At 41.1% G+C, this 27,468-nt stretch overlaps 1 protein-coding gene and 1 long non-coding RNA gene across 10 annotated transcripts in view; one reads left to right on the top strand and one right to left on the bottom strand.

Annotated features, from left to right (window-relative positions):
• Positions 1-101: 101 nt before the first annotated feature.
• caskin1 (CASK interacting protein 1) overlaps positions 102-27,468 on the bottom strand; it is a 94,335-nt gene continuing 66,968 nt past the window's right edge. For 2 of the 7 annotated variants that reach the window (XM_077559461.1, XM_077559466.1), the window contains 13 exons: positions 26,321-26,425; positions 25,533-25,651; positions 24,878-24,959; positions 22,401-22,513; positions 18,930-19,040; positions 12,127-12,228; positions 11,849-11,987; positions 9,702-9,857; positions 8,467-9,551; positions 8,110-8,379; positions 6,352-6,946; positions 5,074-5,569; positions 102-3,535 (listed from right to left, as the gene is read on the bottom strand). In XM_077559461.1, the coding sequence (XP_077415587.1) occupies positions 3,439-3,535; positions 5,074-5,569; positions 6,352-6,946; positions 8,110-8,379; positions 8,467-9,551; positions 9,702-9,857; positions 11,849-11,987; positions 12,127-12,228; positions 18,930-19,040; positions 22,401-22,513; positions 24,878-24,959; positions 25,533-25,651; positions 26,321-26,425 (3,470 nt within the window). In that variant the 3' untranslated portion in view covers positions 102-3,438. The remainder of the gene's footprint in view (positions 3,536-5,073; positions 5,570-6,351; positions 6,947-8,109; positions 8,380-8,466; positions 9,552-9,701; positions 9,858-11,848; positions 11,988-12,126; positions 12,229-18,929; positions 19,041-22,400; positions 22,514-24,877; positions 24,960-25,532; positions 25,652-26,320; positions 26,426-27,468) is intronic. The other 5 variants (XM_077559464.1, XM_077559467.1, XM_077559462.1 and 2 more) reach the window with 4 other exon arrangements.
• Positions 21,399-23,647, top strand: LOC144044820 (uncharacterized). 3 transcript variants are annotated; one of them, XR_013291367.1, is made up of 3 exons: positions 21,399-21,471; positions 22,190-22,293; positions 22,365-23,647. It is a non-coding gene; the product is annotated as an uncharacterized LOC144044820 (long non-coding RNA). The 3 variants fall into 3 exon arrangements; XR_013291365.1 differs by having other exon boundaries at positions 21,415-21,485; XR_013291366.1 differs by having other exon boundaries at positions 21,435-21,511.

The raw sequence follows: 27,468 nt of genomic DNA on the forward strand, positions 1-27,468 counted from the left end.
TAAAAAAAACATTTGTTAACTTTTGTTGCTGTTGCTGCAAAGTTTAAGTAACCCCAAACAGACCTAAAATGCTAAAAACAGTCAAACACAAGAGGGGATGATGCAGTTTGTATCGAACGTTTATTTATTTAGAGCAGATGGCCATACGACGCAGTCACTGCAAGCACACCAACCACTGTCCACTCACTGCAACATACACACGCACTGGTCTCACGCGCATTTCACACAATCAAAAGCAAAGCAACACAAAACGCGCACGCACACATTCGGCCTCCGTCTGTCACGCAGTCACTGCAGAAGAAGTAGGGACACCAGCTTGGTGTCCTTTCATATAAGCACAGGCAGGAAATCCAGTTCAAACAGCTTGGCTTTTCTCTCTGTCTCTTTTTCTTTTGTTAAGAAATCTAATCAAATAACCATCTGTCTTTTTGCCTACAATTTCACCCTAACCCCAACATGCCTTCAAAGTAAACTCAGAACCACAATGAGACCCAAGCAGGAGCAGAACATGTTAAATATTTTAAAGGCAGCAGCGTCTGTCAGAGCTGCAGCTTGACCATGTGAAAGAAGACTGGCATGAACTTATGGCAAGTGTTCCCTTTTACCATTTTTCTTTTTACACATGAGTGATGATGGGTACAGTACATTTGTTTACCCTGCTTTTTTTGGGGTGGAGCACAAACATACATTTGAGAAAATTACATTTTTGGGAGTTCTCAAAGAGAAGGTGATAGTAAGAATCAGCATACATGATGATTCCAAACGACGACTTTTTTTTTCTCAATAGGTGAAATTTCCCTCAATTCCATTGGATTAAATTAGTTCATAAAGGTGAAATCGGGTCAGATGAAAATATTTCATAGGAGAAGGAGGGACATGGTTCATACTAGAAACCAAAGCAAAATCACAAAAGCAAGGCACATGTTTGAAAGGAAAACCACTGCCATGGATGAAAGCCAAATGATAAGGTCTGAAGAAGTGTTGCTTGTATTCTACACACAGCGAGCGCTACAGTGGGACAATTGAACACATGTAGGCAAGAACAACATCCCAACAAGGAACCAATACGACGACTCATCAGCTCGCAACCACTTGAAGCATGGAGAAGCAACTCGATTCAACACTCAGATTAGATCTGTTAACTTTGAAAAATAGTCTTCAGCTTGACACATACATCATAAATACAATTCTATTTTTGTTGCAAATATCCATATATATATTATAATCTCTATATGATTTAAATAGCACAATTATTCTTTGAATAAGGAGAGTGGCTGCTTTGGGAGCATGAAGATTTGGTTTGGATGCACTGTTGGATTGGATTCAGCAATGTAAAGGTGTACTCCACCTGTTTTATTTTTTTGTAGCACCACATGCGCCTAAAAATCACGTATTATAAATATAGTCATTGTAAGCATATCAATTAATGTCCAGTTGCATTAGGGAGTACGTCTTTAATGTTGCTCAAACAAACCATCAATCGTCACCGATCTCTGCTGCCTCCAACTCGATCCTAACACGTTTCTAAACCCATCAACACTGTTGTTGCGACACGTTGTGCAGTAACCATAGCAACTTGGTTGGAGATGGTGGGGATGATGATGAAGCAGATTGTCATGGCAACACAGGACGGATGTTTGCGAGTATGTGGGATGAGAATGAAAAGACTGAAAGAGAAGAAGGGTTTGTTTCTTTGAGACCGAAACAGGGGGATGCTCATTTAAAGTTTTACACTTTTACCGTAACATGGTTGATTAAAATGAAGGAAGTCTAACTTGTCCACATTAATGCAAGTATGTATTTATAGTCTTCATATTACATTGTGACGTTAATTGAATAGTTTCGGGAATGGTGTAAATCCTAGTTTTCGCAGATGACCGCAGGCCAAAGGGAGGTCTGCACAGCTGTGGCAGTTGTCACAGTCATGGACAATCAAAGCGGCTCCTCATATATTTATGAATGAAATACACCAAAATCATGCTAAACCAGCTGTTTATGTAACACTTATAATTTATAATAAATAAATAAAAAACATATAATTATTCTGCACTTCTTAAGTCTTTGTAGTACTGACTACAGAATAATTGCTCATAGGAAATATGTATTTTTCTAATTATACAATACAATATTTTACGAGGGTTCCATTTACCCTGTGCCAGCACTTAGGCATGGTCTGAGGAGGCGTCAGTTTGAATCGACGTTCTGCCACTAAATTGTCACTCAGCTAGGCACATTTTGGAGAAAAACCCTCTGCCGATCAGTCTGCCAAATTTGCAAACATGTGCAGTCGGGATCTGCTACAGATGTAGCCCTTGGATTTTGTTGGAGTAGTGCAAATAGCCAATTTGGTCACAGAGTCAAATTTGATAGCGATTCCCTCCTAGTGTGCCAAAAAAAAACAAAGATATGTCTAGGTGTGCAAATGTAGCAAAAGTTGTCAATTCAATTTAGTGTTATGGAAAATGTGTGAGCGAAATGCATGAGAGTCTTAAAAAGCACTTGTGAACGCTTTCAGACCAGAAGTTGGAAGTTGGAAATTTTGTGTGTAAAATAACAGCAGGGATCGGTGATTATGTGAAACTGTGGCTGAAGCTCCACAGCGGCTGTGCTGCTTTTGACCTGCATTGAACCTGCATCCTGGAAAGATTCCATCATTTGTAAGATGTGTTTCTCAAGGACAACCTGCTGTAGCCCTCAATCCCCTTGGTTCTCATCCATCGGTATATTGTGCAAGCTCCTGCGTTTGTGTGTGTGTGTGTGTGTGTGTGCGCGCGAAACCGCGTGGGCTGTTGTGCTTCTCCATGTTTGCATGGGCGTGTGGGTATGTTCAAACCCAGACACACATGTACATGTCCCTCTGTCTTTTTTCACCCATCTCACACAAACACACACGGACACACACTTTGGGAGCCGAATGGTCTGCTTTTGGTCACAGATTACATCATTTCACACCAGAGGTCAGAATTGCACACAGAACCATGACATTGATCCAAAGAGCGAGAGATTTTGAATGATCTGTAGATGGTTATATATTACTGTGCTAATGCAGGACTTTTTTCAGTAAGATATAAACTCTCCATGCTTAGAATGTACACATACCATACAATGGTTCATCACACTGTTGCTTTTTCAATCACTATTAGTTTAGTTGATGTGTTCACAAGTCTAAAGGATGACACCTATTTTGATTGCAGGCTCCCTCTCCTTGTTGCGCTTCTTCCTCCTCACCATTGTTTTTCCCTCTCTCTCTCTCTCGTTATAGTCAAGGCGCTGCCTGTAGAGGAGGATACGAGGTTTCCCACAGCAGCGCTGGACGGACAGATGGCGCAGGAGACAGGAAGAGTGCCAAGTCCGTGAGCCAAGGATGACTAGAAAGAGAGACAAGGGAGACGGAGAGCCAAATTGCCATTTGTGCCGTCGGAGTCACGTGCCGACCGGTTACTCCAACATGGCGTCCAACTGGTCGGCCAGGTCATCGAACATGCTGCCGATGTCGTCCAGGATGCTCACGGTGGTCTTTTGCTCGGTCACGGAACTGCGCGCGCACACACACAAGCATAAAGTTAGCTCAGCAGCATAGACTGATTGTCAAATAGTGCAATTTCACTGAAAATCATACAATAAATTCTCACCAGGAATTATTTATAACAAATTGAATCACTAGTCAGTCTGGTTATTACTTTAGCTAATGCTAAATGCTGTCTTGATGACCGTTCAACAGTGCTAAACTAGTCAATGCACTCACCGTTGTCCAACATTTTTTGCTTGGTTCCGGAAGCAAATTGGAAGCTTGCTGTGCCGTTTACCTAGCGCCAATCCCACATTGTAACATTGGAAATAGGTTGCGAGAAAAGCTCTGCTTGTCTGACCGGCAACCGCAGCATTAGGCTAGTAGGGCTACATTTCCCATGATTCGCAGACAGTTTGGGTATGACAAAAACATGCCTGCTAGCAAATGAGAGTGAGAACCAGGGTTATTATAGTTTGGGATTTTAAAGTTTTGTTTTTTAAATGTAGTTAGTTTTAATTAGTTTTCAGGGCGGCTCTGTTAGTTTATATTAGTTTTAGTTATTTCAAAAATGCTTAGTTTTAATTGAGTTTTAGTTAGTTTACGTTTAGTATTAGTTTTTGTTAAAAAAAAAAAGTGTTGTGTATTACTTGTGTGCAATATTGCATTTCGGCTGAAATAAATGAAAAAGCAGGCAAGCCGAGCCATTGAAGCCAAAAATCAAACACGCAAAATAGGCACCTGGGAGCGACATCATCTGAACCTGCTTTTCTATGGCTGCTGCTAGATGATGTCACTTCTGTGCGGCACACTGTCAAACATCTTTTTTCCCAGTTAATCTTAAAATTCTTATACTGTACTTCAATCACATTTAAAATCAACCCCAAAGACTCATGTATTATATTAATTACCAAATACGGAAACTAAGGATTTTCACTATAATTATAGTTAGTTTTGTTAATGTAAAATTCGTTTCAGTTAGTTAAATTTTTTTTTAAAGCATATTTGTTTTTATTTGATCACATTAACGAAAATGTTTTACACATAAAAAAATTTGCCCTGTACAGTACAAGGTTGGTGGCGCCTCCTTAAAAAAAAAAGAAAAAAATGATACAAATATTGGATTTACAAAAGACAACAGCCATGTACTGTACCAAAAACAGCATGTTTGAGAGACGTGTAAAAAACAATCATGGATACAAATAGGTAGAGTAGATACGGCACACTCCTTCTTTTGAGCCGGGTGCTAGAAGCATTGCTAAGCTAATGTCTATGTTTTCAATTAGCTTTGATCGCTACATTGAGTTTTAGCCGCACTTAGTCTATTGTAAGTCAAATGATGAGAGCAGCGCAACTTTGAAACGTGCGCAGTCTCTGTCTGTTGACGGCACCAAAGCGCCATTTACTGGCATTGTGGCAAATTGCGGCCAATTCTGGAAATAACCGAATCAAACAACTACTTTAGAAGGGGTGTATGTACTGTAATTTGAAGTGTTTTAGAATAGTTTCCTATTTTTACTGAACTTTTGTGTGTATTTGTTGTCTGTGAATTGCACACTACTCACTCCTCCTGCCGCAGTATCTTGTCCTCCACGACCTGCAGGGCGGCAGCTAGCGAGGCGCTCGTCTCCTCCAGCTTCTGATGCACCAAAGAATCCACACCAAAGTCTGTCGTTGAGGACACCGGCGTATTCATCCCGACCGCCGTCATCCCGCTGTCCACAGATACACCCCCGATGGAGGAGCGAGGAGGCTTGACTGGCGGGCTGGGAGTGGCAGGGGTCTGAGGAGTCTGCGGCGTAGTGGGCGTCTGCGGGGTATGCGGACTTTGAGCGGACGGGCTGGGTAACTTCACGTTTGGTGGGCTGGGGGTGTTGGAATTAGGGAGCGAGGGCGGCGAGCTGGCCTGCCGGGCCCCCGTCGGGTGCAGCTTTGCCGGAGGGGTGGCCGGCGTCGGGGAAGGTGGGCTGGTCATGGAGTGGATTAGCTTGGATGGCTTAGGTGCGGTCGGTGGGGGGGCAGGTTTTGGCGAGACCGGAGGAGGGATCTTTTTTCCTTCCACTGCAGAAGAAGAGCAAGAGGTTAGGATGGAAGTCTGTTCAGTCCCCAGGGGCTTGAATTAAGGATCAAAGTTCACAGTGTGTTCTAGTTTATATCAAATGAGGACATGGCTTAAGTAACAGCATGTGCTTCAGATGTCACACAGAATGCTCAATTTTTGGGGTTGTGGCTATCCTGAAAATTCAGAATCACAACAATAGCACTGTCACATCCTACAGCCTATAGTGTCAATTGAGCAAGATATTTTGCCATCCCTCCAAAACAGCTCAAATAAGAATGCAGTGGTGTGTTGAGATACAAGTTTTATTTGTTGCCTGACCACACTTGAAACTCATAACACTGCTATGATCTCAAATCATCATTTCACATTGAAATGAATGGAAATACCATTAATCCGTTCCAGCTTTCCCACCCAAAAAACCAACACATCAGTCATTCTTTGCAAAAGAATATATGACAGTGAGTACTGTTATTGTCTTTGTTGCCGCACAGTTTGTTTAATCTGTTGCTTAAAGGGAACTAGCAGCACAAGATTGATGCTAATTAGTGTAAATATCAAGCGATTGAACGGCAAGTGTAGTATGTGGTCTGTTTGAGAGTAAATTTCAATTGTGAGTGGCAATAAACAGTTTGAAGACTGTTTTTTAAAGAATCGTTCACTATTTGCCACAGTGCCGCTAACTGAGAAGTGATTTGAGTTCAATGCCACCATACGCTTGCACCAAACTGAATTGCCTGGTTGGTGCTTCTAAACTGCCCTCCCACCACACACACAGTCATACCTGGACTGCCAGGTGTCCCTGGTCCCGGTAGAGGGACTCTCTTGTTGGATGCTGCCTGTGGGCTGTTCTGTGGGCCTGCTTGTCTCTTGATCTGAGCCACAGATGGCTTCGGGGAGACCGGCGGCTTTGGTTTTTTCACTGGTGTTTCTTCAATGCCGACTGGAACCCCTTTGTCCAAACTGTCCCTTCGAGGAGCAGCAGTCACTTGAGCTTGTGGTTGAGTTTGTGGTTGGGATTGCGGATGTGGCTGCTCCGTCACACCGGTGTCAGACACTGGGCGACGTTTCACGGTGGCTGTGCCGTTCTGGTAAGGTACGGGCTGCGTGATGTTTGGTGGTCCGCAACCCGGGAGATCTCCGTTTGGCCCCGCGAGGTCTGCGTATCCCTCCGGTTCCTTGTCGCGACTCTTGGGTCTCCGTTTGACGGTGGACGACTCCTGGAGGGTGAAGCCCGAGCCGTTGGGGTGGGTCTTGGAGATGCGGGGCCGACGCTTTAAGGTTGCGGTGGCTTCCACGCGGGAGAAGTCTTCCTGAGTGTACCCGCCATCCCCTTGGGGTCCCTCGCCGTCACCCTGCAGACAGACACAAAATACACACTAACGGAAAATTCATACATTCGTGGCAAGAGGTCATTTTTGCACAGTCAAAACATTCACATTAATAAATGTTAACAAAATCTGTTGATTACAACATATATAGTCTGTTGTGTTTAAACATTACAACATGGAAAGGGTTCGCTGATTTCAAACATTACATCAATGAAACAGTGAACCCCTGCATATTCGCAGTTTTTTCTTGGAACCGATTCTACTTAAAATCTTGTCTATTTGTTTTTTTGTGCTCAGGTCAAAGCAATGATTAATAATAATAATAATAATAATAATAATAATAATAATAATAATGATATTTTATATTTAGCGGCTCCTCAAGGACACCGTACAGTTGATTGGAAAAACAAAACAAACAAAACAAACAAAAACAAAACTTTATTGCCACCTTGTGGAATCTTAGTGTTGTCATATTTTATACGGTATTGGGTTTTTTTCGCGTATGTTTGAAGTGTCCTCTTCCTGCTTCTTTGTGGACGCAGCTGCTGTAGTCTTTGTTGTTATAATTTTCCCCTAACATTTCTTATTGTGTGTAAATGCCAAAAGTTGAGTTTAATGACTTAATACCCTTTGTCTAAAATGCTAGTGTGCATATTTGTTTGCCTTGTGTGATGTTACATCAGTTTCTGCTAACATGTTATTTAAGATAGTATGCCAGCTAATATGCAATATGAGTCATGTGACACGGTTTGTTTGTGTTGAATAATTTAACTACTAAATGCAATAGTTTATGTAACATGGGTTCATGATTGCGTACATGTTAGATGTTGGTGCTTTTATGGTGTTCTCCGTTTTGAGTGCTTTTCTGCCATCTTTTGCCATCCATACGCAATTACAAACTTCTAACTAAGGCGGTGTGTCAATAGTTTGTAGATTTTCAGTATTCACCACAGGGCTCTGTCCGCAGCCCCCACAAATCGCAGGGGTTCACTGTATACTGTACAGTAGATAGAGAGACAGACAGACAGACAGACAGACAGACAGACAGACAGACAGACAGACAGATAGATAGATAGATAGATAGATAGATAGATAGATAGATAGATAGATAGATAGATAGATAGATAGATAGATAGATAGATAGATAGATAGATAGATAGATGGATGGATAGATACAACATAGATAGAAACATATATATATTGATAGCTACCTGTCCTTCTCCTCGACCTTGTCTGCGGATAGTCAGGCTTCCCTCCTCTGCAAACGGCAGGTTTTCAGAAGAACTACCACTTCCTCCAGGGCTTGGATTGGGGGAGGACGAAGTTACAGGGGGCGGGGAGGATTCAGGCTGGCAGACGACAGACAGTGTCGGCTGGTCGCGTCTTGCAGCTGCCACCAGATCAGTGACGGGCCCACTAATGGTCCGTCGTCGGTTCACTACTTCACCGTCCAGCCCGATGGTTTCACGTGTTTTCCCTGCCTTAAAAATCAACAAAAACATAACGTTGGTCACAACACGGTCAGGTGTTCATGGACTGTATATCATATATGAACTTCAATTCCCTACCTGCAGGAAGTTCTTTTGCAGGGCCATCCCTTTGGCTCCACCCCCTATAGAAGACATTTCCAGCATGGCAGCAATGCTCCTCACGCTTCCCATGCTGTTGGTCTCCACAGCTCCCGTTTCAACAGACACCCCCAAGTCGCTGGCCCGCCGTTGTTGGTGGTAAGGCACATCCAGCATCCCATCAGTGGTCGTTAGCACTTGCAGTGGCACGTTCCCTTCTGCCAGATTGGAGTTGGAGGTCGATATCGCCGAGCTGGAGCGTTTGGGAGGTGGTGGCGGAGGCCCTTTTTTCTTCTGGCGCAGCGTGATGGACTGCGGCTGGTTGCGAGTAACAGTCTTGTCCTGGTTGCGGACAGAGTGGCTGCGGCTGACTCGGTGGGTGACCGTGGCGTATTTACCACCTTCCGCTCGAACATTTGAGCCTTGGCCTGCGGTGATCTGTCCTCTCCCAGTCCCCGTCCTCTCATCACACTCGCCATCTGAAGCGGCATGCCGGTTGAGACTGTTGGCTCGCTTCTTGTGGAGCGCCGAGGGATCTGCTTCATCGCCATCTGCAAGCGCAGCCTCTGGTGGGAGGCAGAGGAGCGGGACCTCTCCCATCTCATGCGGGTGGTTCTGATTGGGTGGAGCGCCACGATGGTTTGGAGACTGGGCGGGGTTTGAGCGTGGCGACAGAGGTGTTTCACCTTGAGTGAACTGGGGGGACACCCTGTGTTTGGACTGGGGAGAGGATGTGCTCTGGACGGAGGAGGTAGAAGAAGATGATGACGTCCTGGTCTTGGTTGGAGTGTGAGGTGGTGTGTAGGGAGGTGCAGGCTGAGAGTGGGAGTGGGAGTGACGATGTTTGCCTTGAGAAGACACGCTGCTCCTGTGGGAGGAGGTGCTTCCTTGACTGCTGTGCTGCCTCATTGTCCTTGCCTCCTTCTTAGGTGGTCCTCCCCCTCCTCCTCCAGAGTTCAGCTCATCAGGATCCTTGTTGAGACTACGCTGTGCTTTGACCTCCTGAGCTGAATGGCTCATGGCGTTCTGCAGCTCGCTACTCAACTCGCTGTCCTGGAAGGTGCTCATTTTTGGAGACATCACATCTAAATAGACAAAAGGGGACTTTTAAATAGTATAGAGCCATTGCTAGAAAAATACAACTTTTAACCACTGAGCGAGTTAATTTCCTAGCGCTAGATATTAAATTATCCTACTAAATTGACAAGTTAAACCCAATTCCTTTAATATATCACCTGTTAACTCACCCTCTGGAGGAGGGCTTTCTTTTGACATCACTTCCTGCTGCTGTGTGATTGGTGGGGGCTTCTTTCTGAGGGAGCCACGCCCATCTGAGTTGCGCTGCATTTCGGCTAGTCGCTTCACTGCCAACATCAGCTTCTTCTGATGGCCTAAAACATTGACAGGTTGCAACTAAACATTTTGTGTCCACGACCGTAAACGAGAAAATTACAGTATACATAGATACTTAACTAATTTGCTTCCAAAAACGGATAGATACGTTTTGTTTTAAATGTTTTAAGTGTTCCAAAGATGTATATATAAGTTTTTTAAAAAAGTTTTTCTTTATGCTAGAGCATTCAGAAGGCTTTGATACAGCCTCTCAACTGCAAAGAACGGTTAAAGAAATGGTAGTTATTACAAAAATGCCCAACAGGTGGCAGCAGAGATCAACGAGGGGCCATGTTGGAAAAAAGCTCATTATTCACATTACTAAATAGATATGTGAATGATTAAACTTAGCTATATTCTAATGCTAATTGCTACAAAACGGAAACAGATAGAAATATACTTTTTTCATGATGAAAGAAGAGACGCTTATCTTTCTTTTGGTAGGTTCCATGTTTTTATAGCAATAAAACACAATTATTCTGTGGGCCTTGCAAAATCTGTCAAAATCCAGCAAAACAACCAAGAGTGAATGGGATTGCTTCAGTGCAAATGGCTGGGAGTGAATGAGGTAAAAAATAAATTAATAATTGAATGTTTTAAAGATAATTGGTATTGGAGTACACGGATGACAGTAATTAAAATTATTCAAGTTACACTACTTTGATATTATCGGCCGCCAACCTGCAGTCATTTTACAATCAGGGACTAGAAATGAGAAATTATATGAATCCAAAGTTGCCATTAATTTTTGTCTTTTTAACTACAATTGTTAAAAAAATCATCCACTAGTGGATATTAAATTGAAACTTTAGTTCAGCGTTGTAGTAAAACACTATTATGTTTATTGTATATACTGTGTTTTTATGACTTTGGTAATAGCTGGAGCGCGCCACCTCTGCCTCACAACCAGGAAATGGGCCTGTGCAACGGTTGCACCATGATGGGTTTCTTCTTCGGTACATTAAAGTTTAAAAAAAGAAAGCTGTTTCTTTGTGGTTGTTGCTACAGGTTTTTCCGGTGCACTGAGGTGGCTGCCTCTGAATGTTGTACACAGGAAAAACCCTGTATTATTGTACTTGGATTATGTTACAAACTAAAAAAAAATTTAAACAGTTTATTACGGCCCACGTTGTTTCTTGGCCGTTTGGTTTATTCTTTTTTGTTTAGAGTGGCGGACTGTGTGTGTGTTGGTGCTCCTCCCTGATTGGTGGTCCTGGTCCCCGGCTCAGGCTGCCATTCGATGCAAGGGCGGAGCCCTAATCACCACATTTGTTTCAGGTGTGCGATCGCAATCAAAGCCTTTTGTTGCCTCCAGTCGGGGAGCTTGGTGGCTGTTTTGTGTGTCCTCGTGTGTTTTGGTTTTTGGTTCTTGGTTCTTGGTTCAGCCCTCAGTCCAAACGCAGTCCCTATGCCTCTTTCGTTTGTTTTGTTTTGATGTAGTGCCCGCTGTCTTTCGTGGGATGCACCATTTGCCATAAATTCGACCATTCACTAATTGCCACCATTCCTGTGACTTAGGAACTTCGCCATAACCTTGTTTGGATAGTCACTATTCATTCGGGTGCACTTTGACAGTCGGTGATCCGGGAGCGGTGGCTCCATGTTGTCTTCTTTTTTGGGAGGTGTAGTGTCTGCGTGTTCGTGTTATGTTGCGTGTTCTTTCCATGTCCAGTTTGTCCACCCGTTTTGTTCTGTGTGCCCCCTTTTCCATCCCTCCCCTCCTCCATGTGTGCCACCGGGCACCTAACACAGGTATATAAAATACAATTTTAATAAAGTTACCCTCCCTACCCTGGGCATATGTCTACATTATGTTACAATGACATGACAGTTCTTACTTAAAGTGACCACATCAATTAGCATATTGTGTTCATTTAAAAGTTGTGGGCAGAATTATGTTAATGACCTCATGGTAATCACTACTTGCATTTTTTCAATACGATGAACAGTACATTATAAGTAATTTCTAATATTATACCGTATATCTTACCCAGTTTGGTAATGCCAATTTCCTGTAGGTCTTCCCAAGTGATGTCTGTGATGAAGTCGATGTTCTCGTAACCATTCTGCACTAATACTTGGTGGTACTGACTTAGACCAATAGCACACAACCACTCTCCTAGACTGGCCTATAGGAACATGAAAAACAAATGAGATGACACAGTGTTTGAAAAAGTCACCAGTGTGTTTAGCATATATTGTATGCTATAAATTAGCAGAAAATGATTTCCATTTAAATATTGTGCGTGTGTTTTTGTGTGCACTCACAGGTTTCTGTTCAGGCAGCCACTCTGTGACGCTCAGTTTATTAATCTCTGTTGACATCTTCTTTCTGTGACCTGGTTTGGTTATTCCAATGGCTGTCAAATCCTACAAACACACAACACATTGAAGTAATATACTGCAGTGACATGTGCAGGCTTTCATTAACGCATACACACTCACATACACAGAAAAAAAATAGCTGCAAAAGAAAGAGGGTGAGCGAGAGAGCGTGGAGAAGAAAAAAGCTGAAAAAATGCAGCTATTGAATTATTTTCCAAGTAATTAAAAAGTTAGGCTAGAATTGATAGACTGCATATGCCTTGACACTATAAGCAATCAATAAAAAAGCAACCACTTCTACTCATCTCAATCACTATGCTGGGCACAAATAAGAATGACAACAAACAGCTATATTAAAGTGTGCACATACTCACACATACACTCACACACACTAGGGATGGGATGTTCAGTATGCTATTAACCAGACAGACAATGCACCCTTATCAGCCCATCGGGCCCACACTTCGCAAGTGCCCAGTGGGCTGGCAGTCCTCTGAATTGATCACAACGTTGCTTTAGGTTTATTGTACATGTAATTCATAGGCATACACCATAATAATTCATCCTCATATTCACATATACAATTTTCATTACACTCATACTGATACATCAAAAGAAATGACACAATTTCTGCTGATATGCCAGCTCAAGTCTGATTCAAATAATTTTCTTGAACTTTGCTTTTAAACATTTTTTTTAATTCAGCAAGTGACTTGCATATTTTCAGGTCAGTACCAAAATTATTCTACAAATTAACACCTCTTACAGAAACACACCTTTGCTTAATATTTGTTCTTGTTTAGATTTTTTTTGTAGGCACCCTCATGTCGTAAGGAATTTCAAATTCAAAAAAAGCTTCTAAGTATTGTGGCAGAGTAGTTGTATGCTTTATACATTATTTGTGCTATTTTAAACTCAACTAAGTCAGAAAATATCATTGTATTTAATTTAATAAATACTGAATGTGTTGGTTCTGCACATTTTGATCGATTAATAATTCTTATGGATCTTTTTTGCAGTTTGAAAACTGGGTCGGTATTTGATTTCCACACAATAAGTCAGATATGGTAATAATAATGAACAATATAATATGTATAATGATTTCTTATTCAGGACATCCTTAGTTTTAGAGAGTATCCCTATGATTTTTTACATTTTCCTTTTGACTTTAGGTGTGACTTCCAACATAATTTATCATCAAAAACTACTCCAAGAAATTTATTTTCATACACTATCTATTTCAACTGAGTTTACCATAATTTTGACTTGATGAGTGATTCGTCTAGTATCAAAAACTATCAACTTGGTTTTGTTTAAGTTTAATGATAATCAATTTATTTAAGTCAAACCAATTAATGGGTTTAGTTCATTCTCCACAGTAGTCAGAAGCTGCTTCAGGTTCTTTCCGGAACAGTAGAGAGTTGTTTCATCCCTTTTTAATATTTTTGAGACCCAACAGATATCATTTATATACACAATATAAATAATTTGGGGCCTAGCACAGACCCTTGGGGAACTCCATGAGTGATCTTCAAGTGTTTTGATTGTATATTGTTTAACTGTAAGTACTGATATCTATTATACAAATAACTATTCATCCATTTATACGCTAAACCTCTTATGCCATATCTCGCTAGTTTATTCATTAATATAGAATGATCTATGGTATCAAATGCTTTTTTTTTTTTAGATCTATAAAAATCCCAAAAGTATTTTTTTATTTTTTATTATCTATGTTAAGATATTGCTTCTACAAGTTCCATGAATGCCATATCATCTTAGATGCAACAAAATGTCCAAAAATCGTAGATATGTTTTCTTGAGGATATGGTTCAGCCTCCATGTCTGTAACAGCAAGGCACCAGCAACAACAGGCTGTACAGGAGAAGAAGAACCAGTGGAGGTCAGATTGGTGAAGAATAGTTAAACAATATTTGTTCTTTGTAAAGCACAAAAGTACTTTGCATTTGCGTGTAACCATTCTTGCACAATCGTCCATGTTTATCAGCATGAATGAGAAAATGATCATATCAGTCTGCAGGTTTTGGATGTTTCCCTTCTCCAACACAGCTGATATATGATGAGCTCATCAGCAAGCTCTGCACAAGCCTGATAACGATCCTGTTGATTGGAACCAGCTGCGTTGGAGCAAGGAAACATCCAAAACCTGCAGGACTCCGGCCCTTGAGGATCGAGTTTGCTCACTACTGGTCTAGTCTGACGTCTAGTCTGGTTATGATTATTATTACTATTATCACTTTTGATCAAATCTGCCTCTGATGATATGTAACTTCACTCCAAATTATTTTATTTTCCATAGGATATACCATCAATGACACCTTAAAGTAATAAGTAAACACTGATGATAGGAAAATAACCCTAGTATTGATTGTTGCTCAAAATATAGGCAAACCAATAGATAAAGCATGTGGCATCCATTGGTACATGTCCGGGCACACGTTACAAATCTGCAACAATGAAATACAGCTTCCCCTGGGGTAAAACCTAGAGGAGATAAAATCTACAAATTGGCATATACTCTATCTCTATATTCTCCTGAGTCATTTTATGCAGAAATGGAGATAAATAAAATAAAGGAGATTGGTAGTGATACTGACATGAAATTGATGCCTAGAAAATCGATTTCAGTAAAGCCAAGAAGGCAGACATTTTGAAAGTGAGAGAGCTTGCCATCTAGTGAACAACTGGGAAACTGTTTGTTGCTAATGCACAACGAAGGTCTGCAGTGGTACTTTTTAATGAATAAAAAAAATATATATATATGAATGTGGATTAATTAGGCGATAGGCAATTAGTTGTTTCAAATATGCAAGCCTGCCTTGAGAGGTTAAACATAAGAAAATAACATGCATTAGACTTGACAAAAGTCGACCCACATTATACTAATGTGCACATTTCAGCAACATTGAAATTCCCATATACAGCTGGATTGTTTCCACCCCAATTGTGTTGTATGCTGGCTAACACAACACTACATGTCCACGGGGATAAGCATGATGTCACCCTCCACGCCCCCAAGAAACTGTGGCATATTCGCTGCAAAGTGCAAACACTCCACACTGAAGGGAAGATACAAGCTGATAGGCAAAGTCACAGTTAAGGAGTCAGGGCTCTTCGTACTCATCTGAGCATTGGTGGAGCATGTATGATGTAGAAAAAGCTTTAACATTAATATTTTAAACTCCACAATGCACACAAGCAAGCACACGTGCACACACTTACACACACTAAGTTGCATCATTCACAGATTATTCAAATGCAAAGACCTAGATGTAATTGTAACTCAGTTTTATATATATATATATATATATATATATATATATATATATATATATATATTTTTTCACTTTTAGTCAAATATTTAGTAATTTATTTATTTTGGCAGTTTTGGTCCTCCATACCTAACTACTGTACATACATACTGTAAGTACATACTGTACATACCCTATGATCCCTAGTAAATAGTACTGCTGGAAAATTGTGGTAAATTAATAATCGCAAATATATTTGACTGATAATAAAACGACAGACATTTCAAACTTAGGATTTATTTAACTAGCAAAACTCAACTACATGTAATCAAAACAACTATCATAGCCTCATGCCCATTCATCCCTGCACATTGAGCATTTTATTCTTGAACACTCAATTCTTTTTGTGTACAAACCCAATTTCAAAAAAGTTGTGATACTATAAAAATTGTGAATAAAAACTGAAAGAAATTATGTGGAAGTGCCAAGTTTTAATATTTTATTCAGAATAAAACATAGAGAACAGGTCAAAAGTTTAAACTGAGAAAATGTATCACTTTAAGGGCAAACTATGTTGATTTTAAATTCCATGGTGTCAACAAATCTCCCAAAAGTTTGGACAAGGCAATTTTCACCACTGTGAGGCATCCCCTCTTCTTCTTACAACAGTCTGCAAACGTCTGGGGATCGAGGAGACAAGTTTCTCAAGTTTCGAAATAGGAATGCTGTCCCATTCTTGTCTAACACGCGCCTCTCGAATTGTTCAATGGGCTTTCTTTGTTGCACCTTCCCCTTCATCGTGCGCCAAATGTGCTCTAGAAGCGAAAGAAGTGGACTGCAGGCTGGCCATTTCAATACCCGGATCCTTTTCCTACGCAGCCATGATGTTGTAATTGGTGTTGCTGTTGGTCTGGCATTATCGTGTTGAGAAATGCAAGATCTTCTCTGAAAGTGATCATGCCTGGATGGGAGCATATGTTGTTCTCCAATCTGAATATACCTTTCTGCACTGACGATGCCTTTCCAGATGTGGAAGCTGCCCATGCCACACGCACTCATGCAACCCTATATCATCACAGATGCAGGCTTATAAACTGAGTGCTGATAACAATTTGGGTTGTCCTTGTCCTCTTTAGTCAGTACGGCCCAGAGAAACGCCTGCGCTTCTTGGTCTGCTTTAGAAATGGCTTCTTCTTTGTACTGTAAAGTTCCATCTGGCAATGGCGGCTGGCACGGTGGATTGTGTTCACCCACAATGTTTTCTGGAAGTATTGCTGAGCCCTTTCTGTGATTTCCCTTACAGTAAGCATTCCTGTTTGCGGTGCAGTGCCGTTTAAGGGCCCGAAGATCATGGGCATCCAGTAGGATTTTTCGGCCTTGAGCCTTACACACAGATTGTTCCAGATTCTCTGAATCTTTGGATGATGTTATGCACTGTAGATGATGATTATTTCAACCTTTTTGCAATTTTTCGTTGGAAAACACCTTTCTGATATTTCTCCACTATCTCTCTGCGCAACATTGGAGGAATTGGTGATTCTATATACCCATCTTGGCTTCTGAGAGACACTGCCACTCCCAGAAGCTCTTTTTTATACTTCAACCAAGTTGCCAATGGACCTCATTAGTGGTAACTGGTCGTCCAGCTGTTTTTTTTGCCAAGTGCAATGGACTTTTCCAGCCTCTTATTGCTACCTGTCCCAACTTTTTTTTTATTTTTTATTTTTAGCTTTGTTGGCACAATGAAATTTAAAATCAACATATTCTTCCCTTAAAATGATACATTTTCTAAAGTTTAAACTTTTGACCTGTCATCTATGTTATATTCTGAACAAAATATTGAAATTTGGCACTTCCACATAATTGCATTCAGTTTTTATTCACAATTTGTATGGTGTCCCAACTTTTTGGGAATTGGGTTTGTATTATAAATTGGCTTTGTATATATCATGTCATTTTCAAGCCGATTGGATTTTCCTTTTGCTATCCACAATGTTGCTGCAGTGCGTCTTTGCACACATTCAAACTGTAAATAAGCAACTTTGTTATATCTTTATTGTACTTATTGAATCCTTGAAAACTAAACTTTAAATATAACTACAAAGAACAACAAGAAAGCAAATAAGTAACAGAGTAAAATATGAATATAATAAAATAATGGCAATTAAAAAACTAGTGAAAATAATAAGTGGCTCTTCCTGCTGTTTGCGTGTTGGCCTCTTAGGGGCAGTGTGGTGCCATGCATGTATGGAGTACACAAAATGAGTTGGAAGAGTAGAAGAAGAAAGTTGCAATTGAGCTGTGTAACTATAACTATTTTTTGACAGATTGGGAAGAATATGTGGCTTTGAGTAGGCCTATCTTACCTGTCTGTATGTGTTTTTACAGCATTTGTGTGTGAATATTCGTTAGTTGAAGGAATATCACTCCCAGAAGTTGATGCTAATTTACCTTTAGCATGTCAATAGGATTTTACATTGACTTTTGCATTAGCACTGGCAATGTTTTTAAAATGAAGCATGTCTTCTGTTTAATTTTATACCGTGTGTAATTTTTTATTTGTTTAGAAATCTCCAACTCGGGTGTCATTAAACAGTTGCAAGCACTCAAGGAGAGCAGAATTACACATTCAAGGCACTTTCACAATATCAGGAACCTGCACACACACACATGCATACACGAACACGCACACACAGTGCCCAGTTCGACACGTAAATCCTTTTTCTTCAATTCTAATGTTTTTAAGATTGAAAGTAACCAAAATCAAAATCACAATTAAATTTCGATTAATTGCCCAGCCCTAGTAAGCACGGCAAAAGGTTTTGTGCATTCTAATCTATGTGCAGTATAACCAGTCAGAACACCTTTGCAACTGTGTGATAATGTACAGTATCACCTGAGCAACTGAGACTTCTGTTAGTAAAAGGGGCTTATTTAGCACACATTAACTCTTATTTAGCCACGCCCAAATGCAAAATCTTTTCACCTGTGGTGAGCCACAAAAGTAAGACATTCACAAAGGGGCTTGAGCCTTTAATAATTATTTTTGTGAAATGATGAGTAAAACTCAACATAACAACCAATCACTGTTTTACATCAATTGCTTCCAACTAACAAGATACCATACACTCATGACAATGAGTTGCTTTCTCAGGTTTAGCATGCTGGACTTGGTGAGAGGCAATGCTTGTCCATCATAGGACAAAACAAACCGTGTTTGGTGCACAGGTGACATAAAAAGACAACCAAGGGTCAGAGAGAGAGATGCAGGTCAACACCAGGGTTAACATGACAAGGGTTACACAAGGGCAGGCTTGGCAAGAGGCACATTTGCGTCATTTAAATGACTTGATACAAGGGAGGGTTTTGTGCATGCATAAGCAAACTGCACAAATCAAATCTGTGCAGACTTGTCTACATTGTGATCCTTGGCGGAGCCTGGAACTGCTATTGGGGTCCAGTTAGTTGCCTTACCTCGGGGGTCATTCGGCTAATTGTGGGCAAGTCATACCCAGCACCCAGGAAGTTGGGAGCGTAGACCTGCAGCTGAAAGTCGCTCAGCCATTGGACAACTGCCTCTGAGCTCTACAGGAGAGAAGATAGGAGGGCACTGTCACTGGTTCCATGTCAGCCACTTTCCCTCTGCAGGGCCAAGTTGGGGCACACGGGCCACAAACAAAGAGCTGTCCTGAAACCATATATTTGCTCATATCCTAAATATAGTGAGCATTATTTGAATTTGAATAACTCATCCCACGGAATATTGACCGAGTGAATAAACTGGCCATTTTCAACCATTCGTCAATATTTATATATATCGTAGTGACCCTCTTGCTCATCAAAAAGGGTCACCATGGTTACCTGTGGGTTGTTGTTTTGACGCGTGGTTCAATGACGAAGAGTCACCCCAATTTCAACTTGACAATGCTGATTTATTTTACTTACAGTTCGTTTCAATTTTGTTTCCACTTGGACAGAGAACGTGAGTCCATAATGACCGGACACATTACGATCACCCCCACCACGCCACCGACCACGGTCTAAAACAGTTTTTCTTCTCCCACTGGTTACACCTGAGACTCATCATCCCACTGATTAAGTAGTCTCAGGCCAGGGCAAATGGGCACCACTGCTCTCCCAAGTGGTGGGAGGTTTAACAAATAAACAAGTTAACAGAAATGTCTCTTACATATACTATTGAAGGGGAAAAAAAACATGGTTTGATATGTCCTCATGTAACCTCTTATATAAGGATATGTTGTTGTCCTGAACTGTTGTACAAATCCAGGTGCCCAACAATTTGTAAATAAAGGGCGGGATCAGTCTGGGAACTCTTCCTTGTTTATACTACAGTTTTCCCTGCTTTGCAAAACATGCTTTCGAAAGTGTCTGAGAAAGGGCTTGGCTAGCCCAGTTTCCCACGCTAACGAATAAAACACGGAGCGGCACACGGTCCGGACAGAGTCAGCTGCGGAACCCGTACGATTGCCCAGCCATTTTGCAGCTCGTTCTACCCGGACCGTAGGCTCTCCAGTCTAGTGTCAAGGTAAGCGCTGTTTTTTGATCATATTATGCTGCTTAACGTTGTAGTGTATTGATTGCTGTTTGCGGGGAATAAAAGACACCATTTATTCTAGCAAAACGAGTTGTGATTATTGCTGTTTGCGGGGAATAAAAGGTATAATCATTCTAGCACAGCGCAGGTGTTGATTACTGTTTGCGGGGGATAAAACGTACGATTATCCTAGCACAGTATAAATGTTGATTGCTGTTTGCGGGGAATAAAAGACACGGTTATTCTAGCAAAGCATATCAAGTCTCTGTGTATTCATTGTTGCCGCCGACCACTCATGATCCTGCATAAAAATATAAAGGTGAAGTAGTGTTTTCCACACAACAACTATGAACATTAAAGTCTCTCTTCGCCAAGCTTGTCGTGCTGGCATAGCAAAGGGAGTGTTGTGGAATGTCAATTTGGTGGCAGAAAGTCCATCTAAACTTTGGCCTACTAAGAATACGTCTAAGTGCTAATGCAAGGTAGATTGCTTGTCGAACGTCATTTTGGTAAATTTGTTCAGATACTGGTGGATGTCAGATGTATTTCATTCATAAATATGTGAATAGCCAGCATCAATCCCTCTGAATTATTGTGGAAATAATTCCATTTAACATATCATTATTATTGTCATCATTATTATCAGAGGTGTGAATTCTATAAAATATTGATAGAAGGTTCGTCAATACGTCAATGACTGATGCTCATTTTGTTGACGGGAAACTTCGAAAAATCGACCAACTAAGCATTGCCAGAAGGGGGCTTTTGCCCGTCAATGTAACTGTCAATCTGTCAATAAATTTGGCAAATATTGGCGGTGGGGGTGTTGTCCAAGTGCTGACTGAACGTCACATATGTGCACTCTATCATACCGACACTTTCACACACCACATTTAAAAGAAACGAGAGGAGCCACTTTGATTGGCCATGATTGAAGTCGGCTGTGATCATTCTCACAGCGGTGCAGATCTCCCTCTCTCAGACCATTATCTTCTCTTTTTAGTCACAGAGGAAGCGTTCCAACACTCTGTAATCAAACACATTTAATCTGCTGGTCTGTCTCTTGCCTTTGTGTGTGGCTTCATAGCACAAGTTATTTGTTGCCATCTACCGCCTCATTCTTTTTAGAGTACACACTGCTTGATTGCCGCAAAACACAAGCAAAAACATGGCTCAATGATTTTTATAAAAGTTTAAGATTAGAATAGAACAGAATTGAGTTAACTTCCATTTGTAGTTAAAAGTTAAAACAGAGGTGGGCAATCTCGGTCCTCGAGGGTCAGAGTCCTGCAGGTTTTGGAGGTTTCTCACTTCCAACACAAGCTGATTCCAATCAACAGGATCGTTATCAGGCTTATGCAGAGCTTGCTGATGAGCTGATCATATATCAGCTGCGTTGGAGAAAGGCAACTTGCAAAACCTGCAGGACTTCGGCCCTCGATGCCCACCTCTGAGTTAAAAGTAGGTTCAAACAGGTACATTGGAATCCTTGTTCAAGTTGGTAAGAACATATTAACCAACAAACTTTGTTGCACTCTGCTAAATGCTAATACTGCTAATATTTAATTTCATTTTTATCGTTTTGGTTTAATAGTTTAGTATTATTTAATTCCATTTTTATGGAATTATTCTGCCTTTTGAATTTGTTTTCCTTGTTAAATGATCTTTTACAACTTTAATAGGCCTGCCAATTGATTAGAGACTGAACACTAGAGGGCCACTAGATTATTAGGGAATGTGCTAACAGATGGTCCTAAGAACATGACACGTACACACACGCTTATACACACATTAGCCAACAATTTACAGCAACAGCCACACATCCCTGCTACAAGACCTCGTTGGCATCCTACCTTGAAATAATTACAAAACAACAAGTGACCTTCAACGCGAGCCCACACACACTCTTCAGTAAATGACAGCTTACTGCACATGTTGTAAACTCCCATTTCACACCTCTTGCGGTGAGCTAATGTGCCCACGCTGTGCGCCACCACACACATACAAACACACACGACGATGAAACTAAAGCTTGCGCCCCTTTCAGTGATCACTATATAGACCTCTCGGTAAAATAAGTGCAAAGGAAAAACAGAAGCTTCAACTAAAAGAAATAGGAAGAGAAATAATAGAATAACAGAAAGCAGGATAGGATGGCTCACATGCACACCTGTCACAGATTGGCATGTCAGAGAGACACTCACCGTGTCATGGCCGCATCCGAACACTCGCAGCACGGATGAGGCCAGTTGTGAGAGAAACCGCTGGGACATCTTGATGTGTGTAAGTTGTGCTCAATTTGACTGAGGGGCTACAGTGTCCTCATGCTACTAATTGTGGTGTTTGTATGAAAGAGGGAGAGAGGAGCGAATCTGCATGGACTGTCCTACCTTCCCCTCGCCTGGCGCCTCCCCCTTCCTGTTGGCCGTAGCATCATAAGGCGGCGCTTCGTGGAGAGGACAGCCCGATAGGCTCGACGTCCGAGAGGAACTGGCAGAGCCAACTGGGAGAGAAATCATTGGCTGGGTTCAAAATATCATCCTACCATTGGAAAGGAGCATCATGCAACAGATGATTTGACTTGTCTCCCGAACTGTCATATCACTGCCTGCCAATCATATTGCGAGTTTGATAAGCAAACAGTCATATTGCAGGCTTGTCAACCAATCACTCTCTTACTCTTCCCTCCTACATTGCCTGCTTCGGCCATCTGTCTGTAAAACAAGCCAAGATGAGGGTATTTGTGTTTGTGTGTGTGTGTATAGAAGACACAAAGTGAATTCTTAAAAGTGCTGAAGAATATTATTCCTTTTTGTGTGACTCGGCTCTCCCTTGCTTGTTTTCTGTTGAACACAACTCCCTACTTGTTGTTCTTGCCACTTACATAACAGTAACCTTCTTGGAGCTATTGTCTAATTTGCATGCTATTTTCTAAGTTTGACATGCCCAAAAAGAACTGCATTTATGTCTATTCATCATCTCTCATTTATCTTTTACAATCCTGCTATCAATTGAAAGGGAACACCTAGAGACATTATGTAATACATAAGAAATTGCATATACATATATGCACAGGCTTTGGTCAACATTTTGCTGCAACTTTGGCACCAATTTAACGCCTGAAGTCTTTGAATGTGACACCACAAGCTTGGCACACCAACAGTATCTTTGGGCAGTTAAGCAAATTCCTCTGTGCAGCAACTCACAAGTTCCATTAGGTTGGATGGGGAGCGACAAAGCATTGTCATTCAAGAGTTGTCCTGAAGTCACTTCTGCAAGATCTTAGCTGTGTGCGTAGGGTCCTTGTCTTACTCAAGGATGAACCGTTACTCCAGTCTGAGGTCAAGGTGTGAAAGTTGTGTTACGTCTCATCTCAGTTTAGTCTCCGTCAAGTCTCCCAAGTTCTGCCAAGCTTCCCACATTCTGCTAGTCACAGTCAAACCAGCCCTCTCTCGCCCAGTCCCGTCATGGCACCCAGCATCCTCTTGCCCAGTCCCGTCATGGCACCCAGTCTTCTCTCGCCCAGTCCGGTCATGGTGACCCGTCTGCCCCCGTCTCCTCCAGTCACGTCTTCCCCAGTCCTTGTCCTCTCACCCGTCCCCACTTGTTTCAATAAAGTTTCTCCTTTTGTTTACAATTCCTGTCTAGCTGATGTGTCTCCTCGCCTTTGGGCCCACCCTCTCCTACGCACCCCGTTTTCATGACAGTTACTCAAAACAGCTTTGTATATTCACAGACGTACATGTATAGATCGGATGTGTGCGGATTTCCAGTACAGACGCATCGCATATACCCAATTTATATCCACATACGAAAGAGACTGAAGTTGGGTGTGAAAAAATCGTATTGTATGAATTGTACTGTTCACATTGCATGAAAAAATCAGATAGTTGTGAAAAAATCGGGATTGAACGTAGCCTTTGTTTTTTAAAAGATTTTGAGTACATTAAAACATATTTAGAAAAAAAAGGTTGTCACATAAAACACATTCAGGACGAACTATCTTGACCACAATTTGGGGGCTTCAGGATGATTTTTTTTGTTTTTTTAGGGTTTTTCCTGGCTTAAATTGAGGCAGAGTTGGTATCACCCTGACTATAATGGGTGACACAGTACCAATACCAGCCTTATTTTAAGGTATTGGTACTCGCGGTGGTGACCGATACTGGGAGAGACTGAGTTAAAAATAAAGGAATAAATAAATAAATAATTGAATGTTTTAAAGATATTTGGTATTGGAGTACAGTAATCCAACAGTAATTACAATTATTCAAGTTACAGTACTTTGATATTACCGGCCGCCCTCCTGCAGCCATTTTACAATCAGGGACTAGAAATGAGAAATTATATGAATAAAAAGTTGCCATTCATTTTTGCCATTTTCAAACTGCAATCATTAAAACTTCATCCACTAGTGCATATTAAATTGTAAATATAGTGCAGCGTTGTTGTAAAACACTATTATGTTTATTGTATATACTGTGTTTTTATTACTTTGGCGATGGCTGGAGCGCGCCACCTTTCAGAAAATGGGCGTGTGCAACGGTTGCTCCTTGATCTGTTTCTTCTTCGTTACGTTAAAGGAAAAAAAGAAAAAAAGATGTTGTTTCTTCTTTGGTTGTTGCTTCAAGTCTTTCCGGTGCACTGCTGTTGTTATAGCGCCTCCATAATGGCGAAACACTTCAATTGCAGTTAAAATGCGTTCCTGCTGAGCTCAATCAACACAGCTAGAGGGCTGTGTTAAGCGATATCAGTGGCTCAGGCTGGAGGTGGCCGCCTCTGAATTTTGTACACAGGAAAAACCCTGCATAATGACTACTGTCAGTCTTGATCAAGTGTTCTTTGTATATTATCTTGACTGTATTACCTGCAGGCGGGTCTACAGACTTGGACTGCTCCAGTAAATGTTCCTTGGCTTTGGCAGATTGAGACAAGACTGTGGCGAGAAGCTGTAAACATGCACACAAAAACAGATATACGCACAGGTCAGGGTGGATGAGCTATTGAAAGCAAATCTTTGTGCGCATACACTACTTTTACTTTGTGTACAGAGTACATGCTGTTTGTATGTACATAATGGACTTAGCACACCCCCTAATCAATTAATCAATCAATCAGGTGTTGGACTAGATGTTCATAGTCTTTATTCTTTGTCTGTCCATGACAGCATTCTACATTTGCATTTGTAATTGCCTCATTTGTGTCATTCTGAATTGAAAATGAACCACTTTGCATCCCCTGCTCTTAATGAATCCATCATGGTGAAAGTCTGGAGCATTGTTAGCATTAATTTGGACTCGCTCTTCTTTAATCAGTAGTGTTGCTTTTGTGTTGCTTTAGCAGGCTCAAGTATTGGCCTGGAACAACAAGATGAAACTTAGATAAGAGCAGCCTAATGCAAGACTATGCTAATAAATATTTGTTCTTTAACCATTTAAAGGACTTAAACATGACGTTACTCATAATTAGCATTTAGTAGCCTCGTGAAGAATGAACATATAAACAGAATATGTTCAACATACCTTAACCCCTTCAGCCTGCGCATGAAGGATGTGGGAAGCACTTCCAGCACTTTGACCACTGCCTGATGACCTCACACTGGTCACACTGCCAGAGCTCCCTAAACTGCAGCGGTCTCCACCTGCAACACACCCACATTCACAAAAACAAACACACACACACACACGCATACACACACAGGGACGGATATGCATTCATATGCATGCAACCGGCCAAAATAATATTATTGCATGCAAATGCATGCATGCGACACAAAAATGGATACACACGCACACACGCACACGCATACACACACACACACACACACACACACATTGAGTGGTTTAGCTGATATCCGAGACAAAGTGAAAAGTGGTGACTCTCCTTTGAAATGCACTCGGCAGCATGAGATGTGATGGACTGGACGGACAGTTGAGTGAACTGGAGTAAACAAGACACAATTCGCATTCTACACACAACACACACACACACACAGGCACACACTACACTGCACTTTCACTTGTGTGTCATCTTCCGGCTTTCTAGCCCTCCATACATACACACAAACCACAGACCAATGCATATGGCTGCAGTCCCAAACATAAAGTTGACCGAGTTTAGCTAAGCTAAAAGATGAAAGGACAGCGGGACATGACTTGTCACAGGTCAAAGAGTATCTGATGACCTTTCAATAGCCGAATCATTTTGGAAATCATCTTTTGGAAATGTTTGAATGGACGGCAGATACTGTTTGATGCCTGGCTTGGAGTTTAGAAGGATTTGAGGTCTCAGCGCAGTGCGGCTCAGTTACCTGCCACAGGCTTGCGCAGTACCCAGATCTCTTCATTGGAGCCTCCATGGGGCCCACAGGACGTGGTGGGGGAGCTGTGAGGACTTGCCTCTGAGCCACGACAACCTTCAACACAGGACACTACCGTTAGCTGCTAACTGGGCCCTAATTTGGTGCTCTTGCAAAGAGACTTTGCATAATGTTGGGCAAAACGGAGTTTATTTGCTCCAGCTCCACATGGACCAATGTTAATGTGGATTTTTTTGCCCATGGAGCAAATATTTCCTTTCAGCACTGTTATGGGCGGTTTTGGGCAGTGACTAATAAATAGTAACGCATTACTGTAACTTAGTTACTTTTTACAATAACTAAAACTCTAATGCATTACTTTTTAAAATACAGTAACTTAGTTACAGTTACAATATGGTGTGATAAATTATTTAATTTAATTGTGCGACACTCGTGAGAATAAGCGGGTTCAGAATCAAATAATGAATGGATGGCTGCTGCGTACTGTACTACTTCCTGTTTACAAGTGATTGCCACTGCCGAAGAAAACGCATTGTGGGTGCGTATCGGATTTAGCAGTCATGGAGAGTCAAGGCGAGCACAAGATGAGTTTTTTTACGTGGAAATACGCTCATTACAGTACTTTACTTAAGTTGAGCAAAAAGGAACAGTGTATGTTCTTTTTTTGTTTTGTTTTTTACAAAAAACTAAAGAGTTACTTTTAATTGTAATGCATTACTTTTTTGTTTAAGTAATCATCAGAGTATTTTTTTTAGTAATGAGCACAACACTGTTTATGGGCTTGAACTATCAGACTTATTTAAGGTTTACTGACACTTTTAAATTGTGGTTATCATTAAAATGGGACCTGCGTCACTAAAAGAAGAATGGCAGTTGACTTTCTGTTGAAAAAAAAAATCTGATTTATAAAGAATGTCTTACATGACAAAGCTTTTGGTGTAATGCTGTTGAACATGAATACTTTTTAGAATCGCTTTTTAGGACAAGGAAACATATTTGGTAACACACCATAATCAAAATTGACGCCACACACCTTAATTACTTACTTAGGCCAATCAGCAAAATTACACTGGGATGTCACCCTTATGTATACGATAGTTACATTTTAAAAAAGAACAGTTAAATTAAATAACTTCCAA

This window comes from Vanacampus margaritifer, chromosome 2 (assembly GCF_051991255.1).
Source record: "Vanacampus margaritifer isolate UIUO_Vmar chromosome 2, RoL_Vmar_1.0, whole genome shotgun sequence".
Classification (NCBI taxonomy): domain Eukaryota; kingdom Metazoa; phylum Chordata; class Actinopteri; order Syngnathiformes; family Syngnathidae; genus Vanacampus; species Vanacampus margaritifer.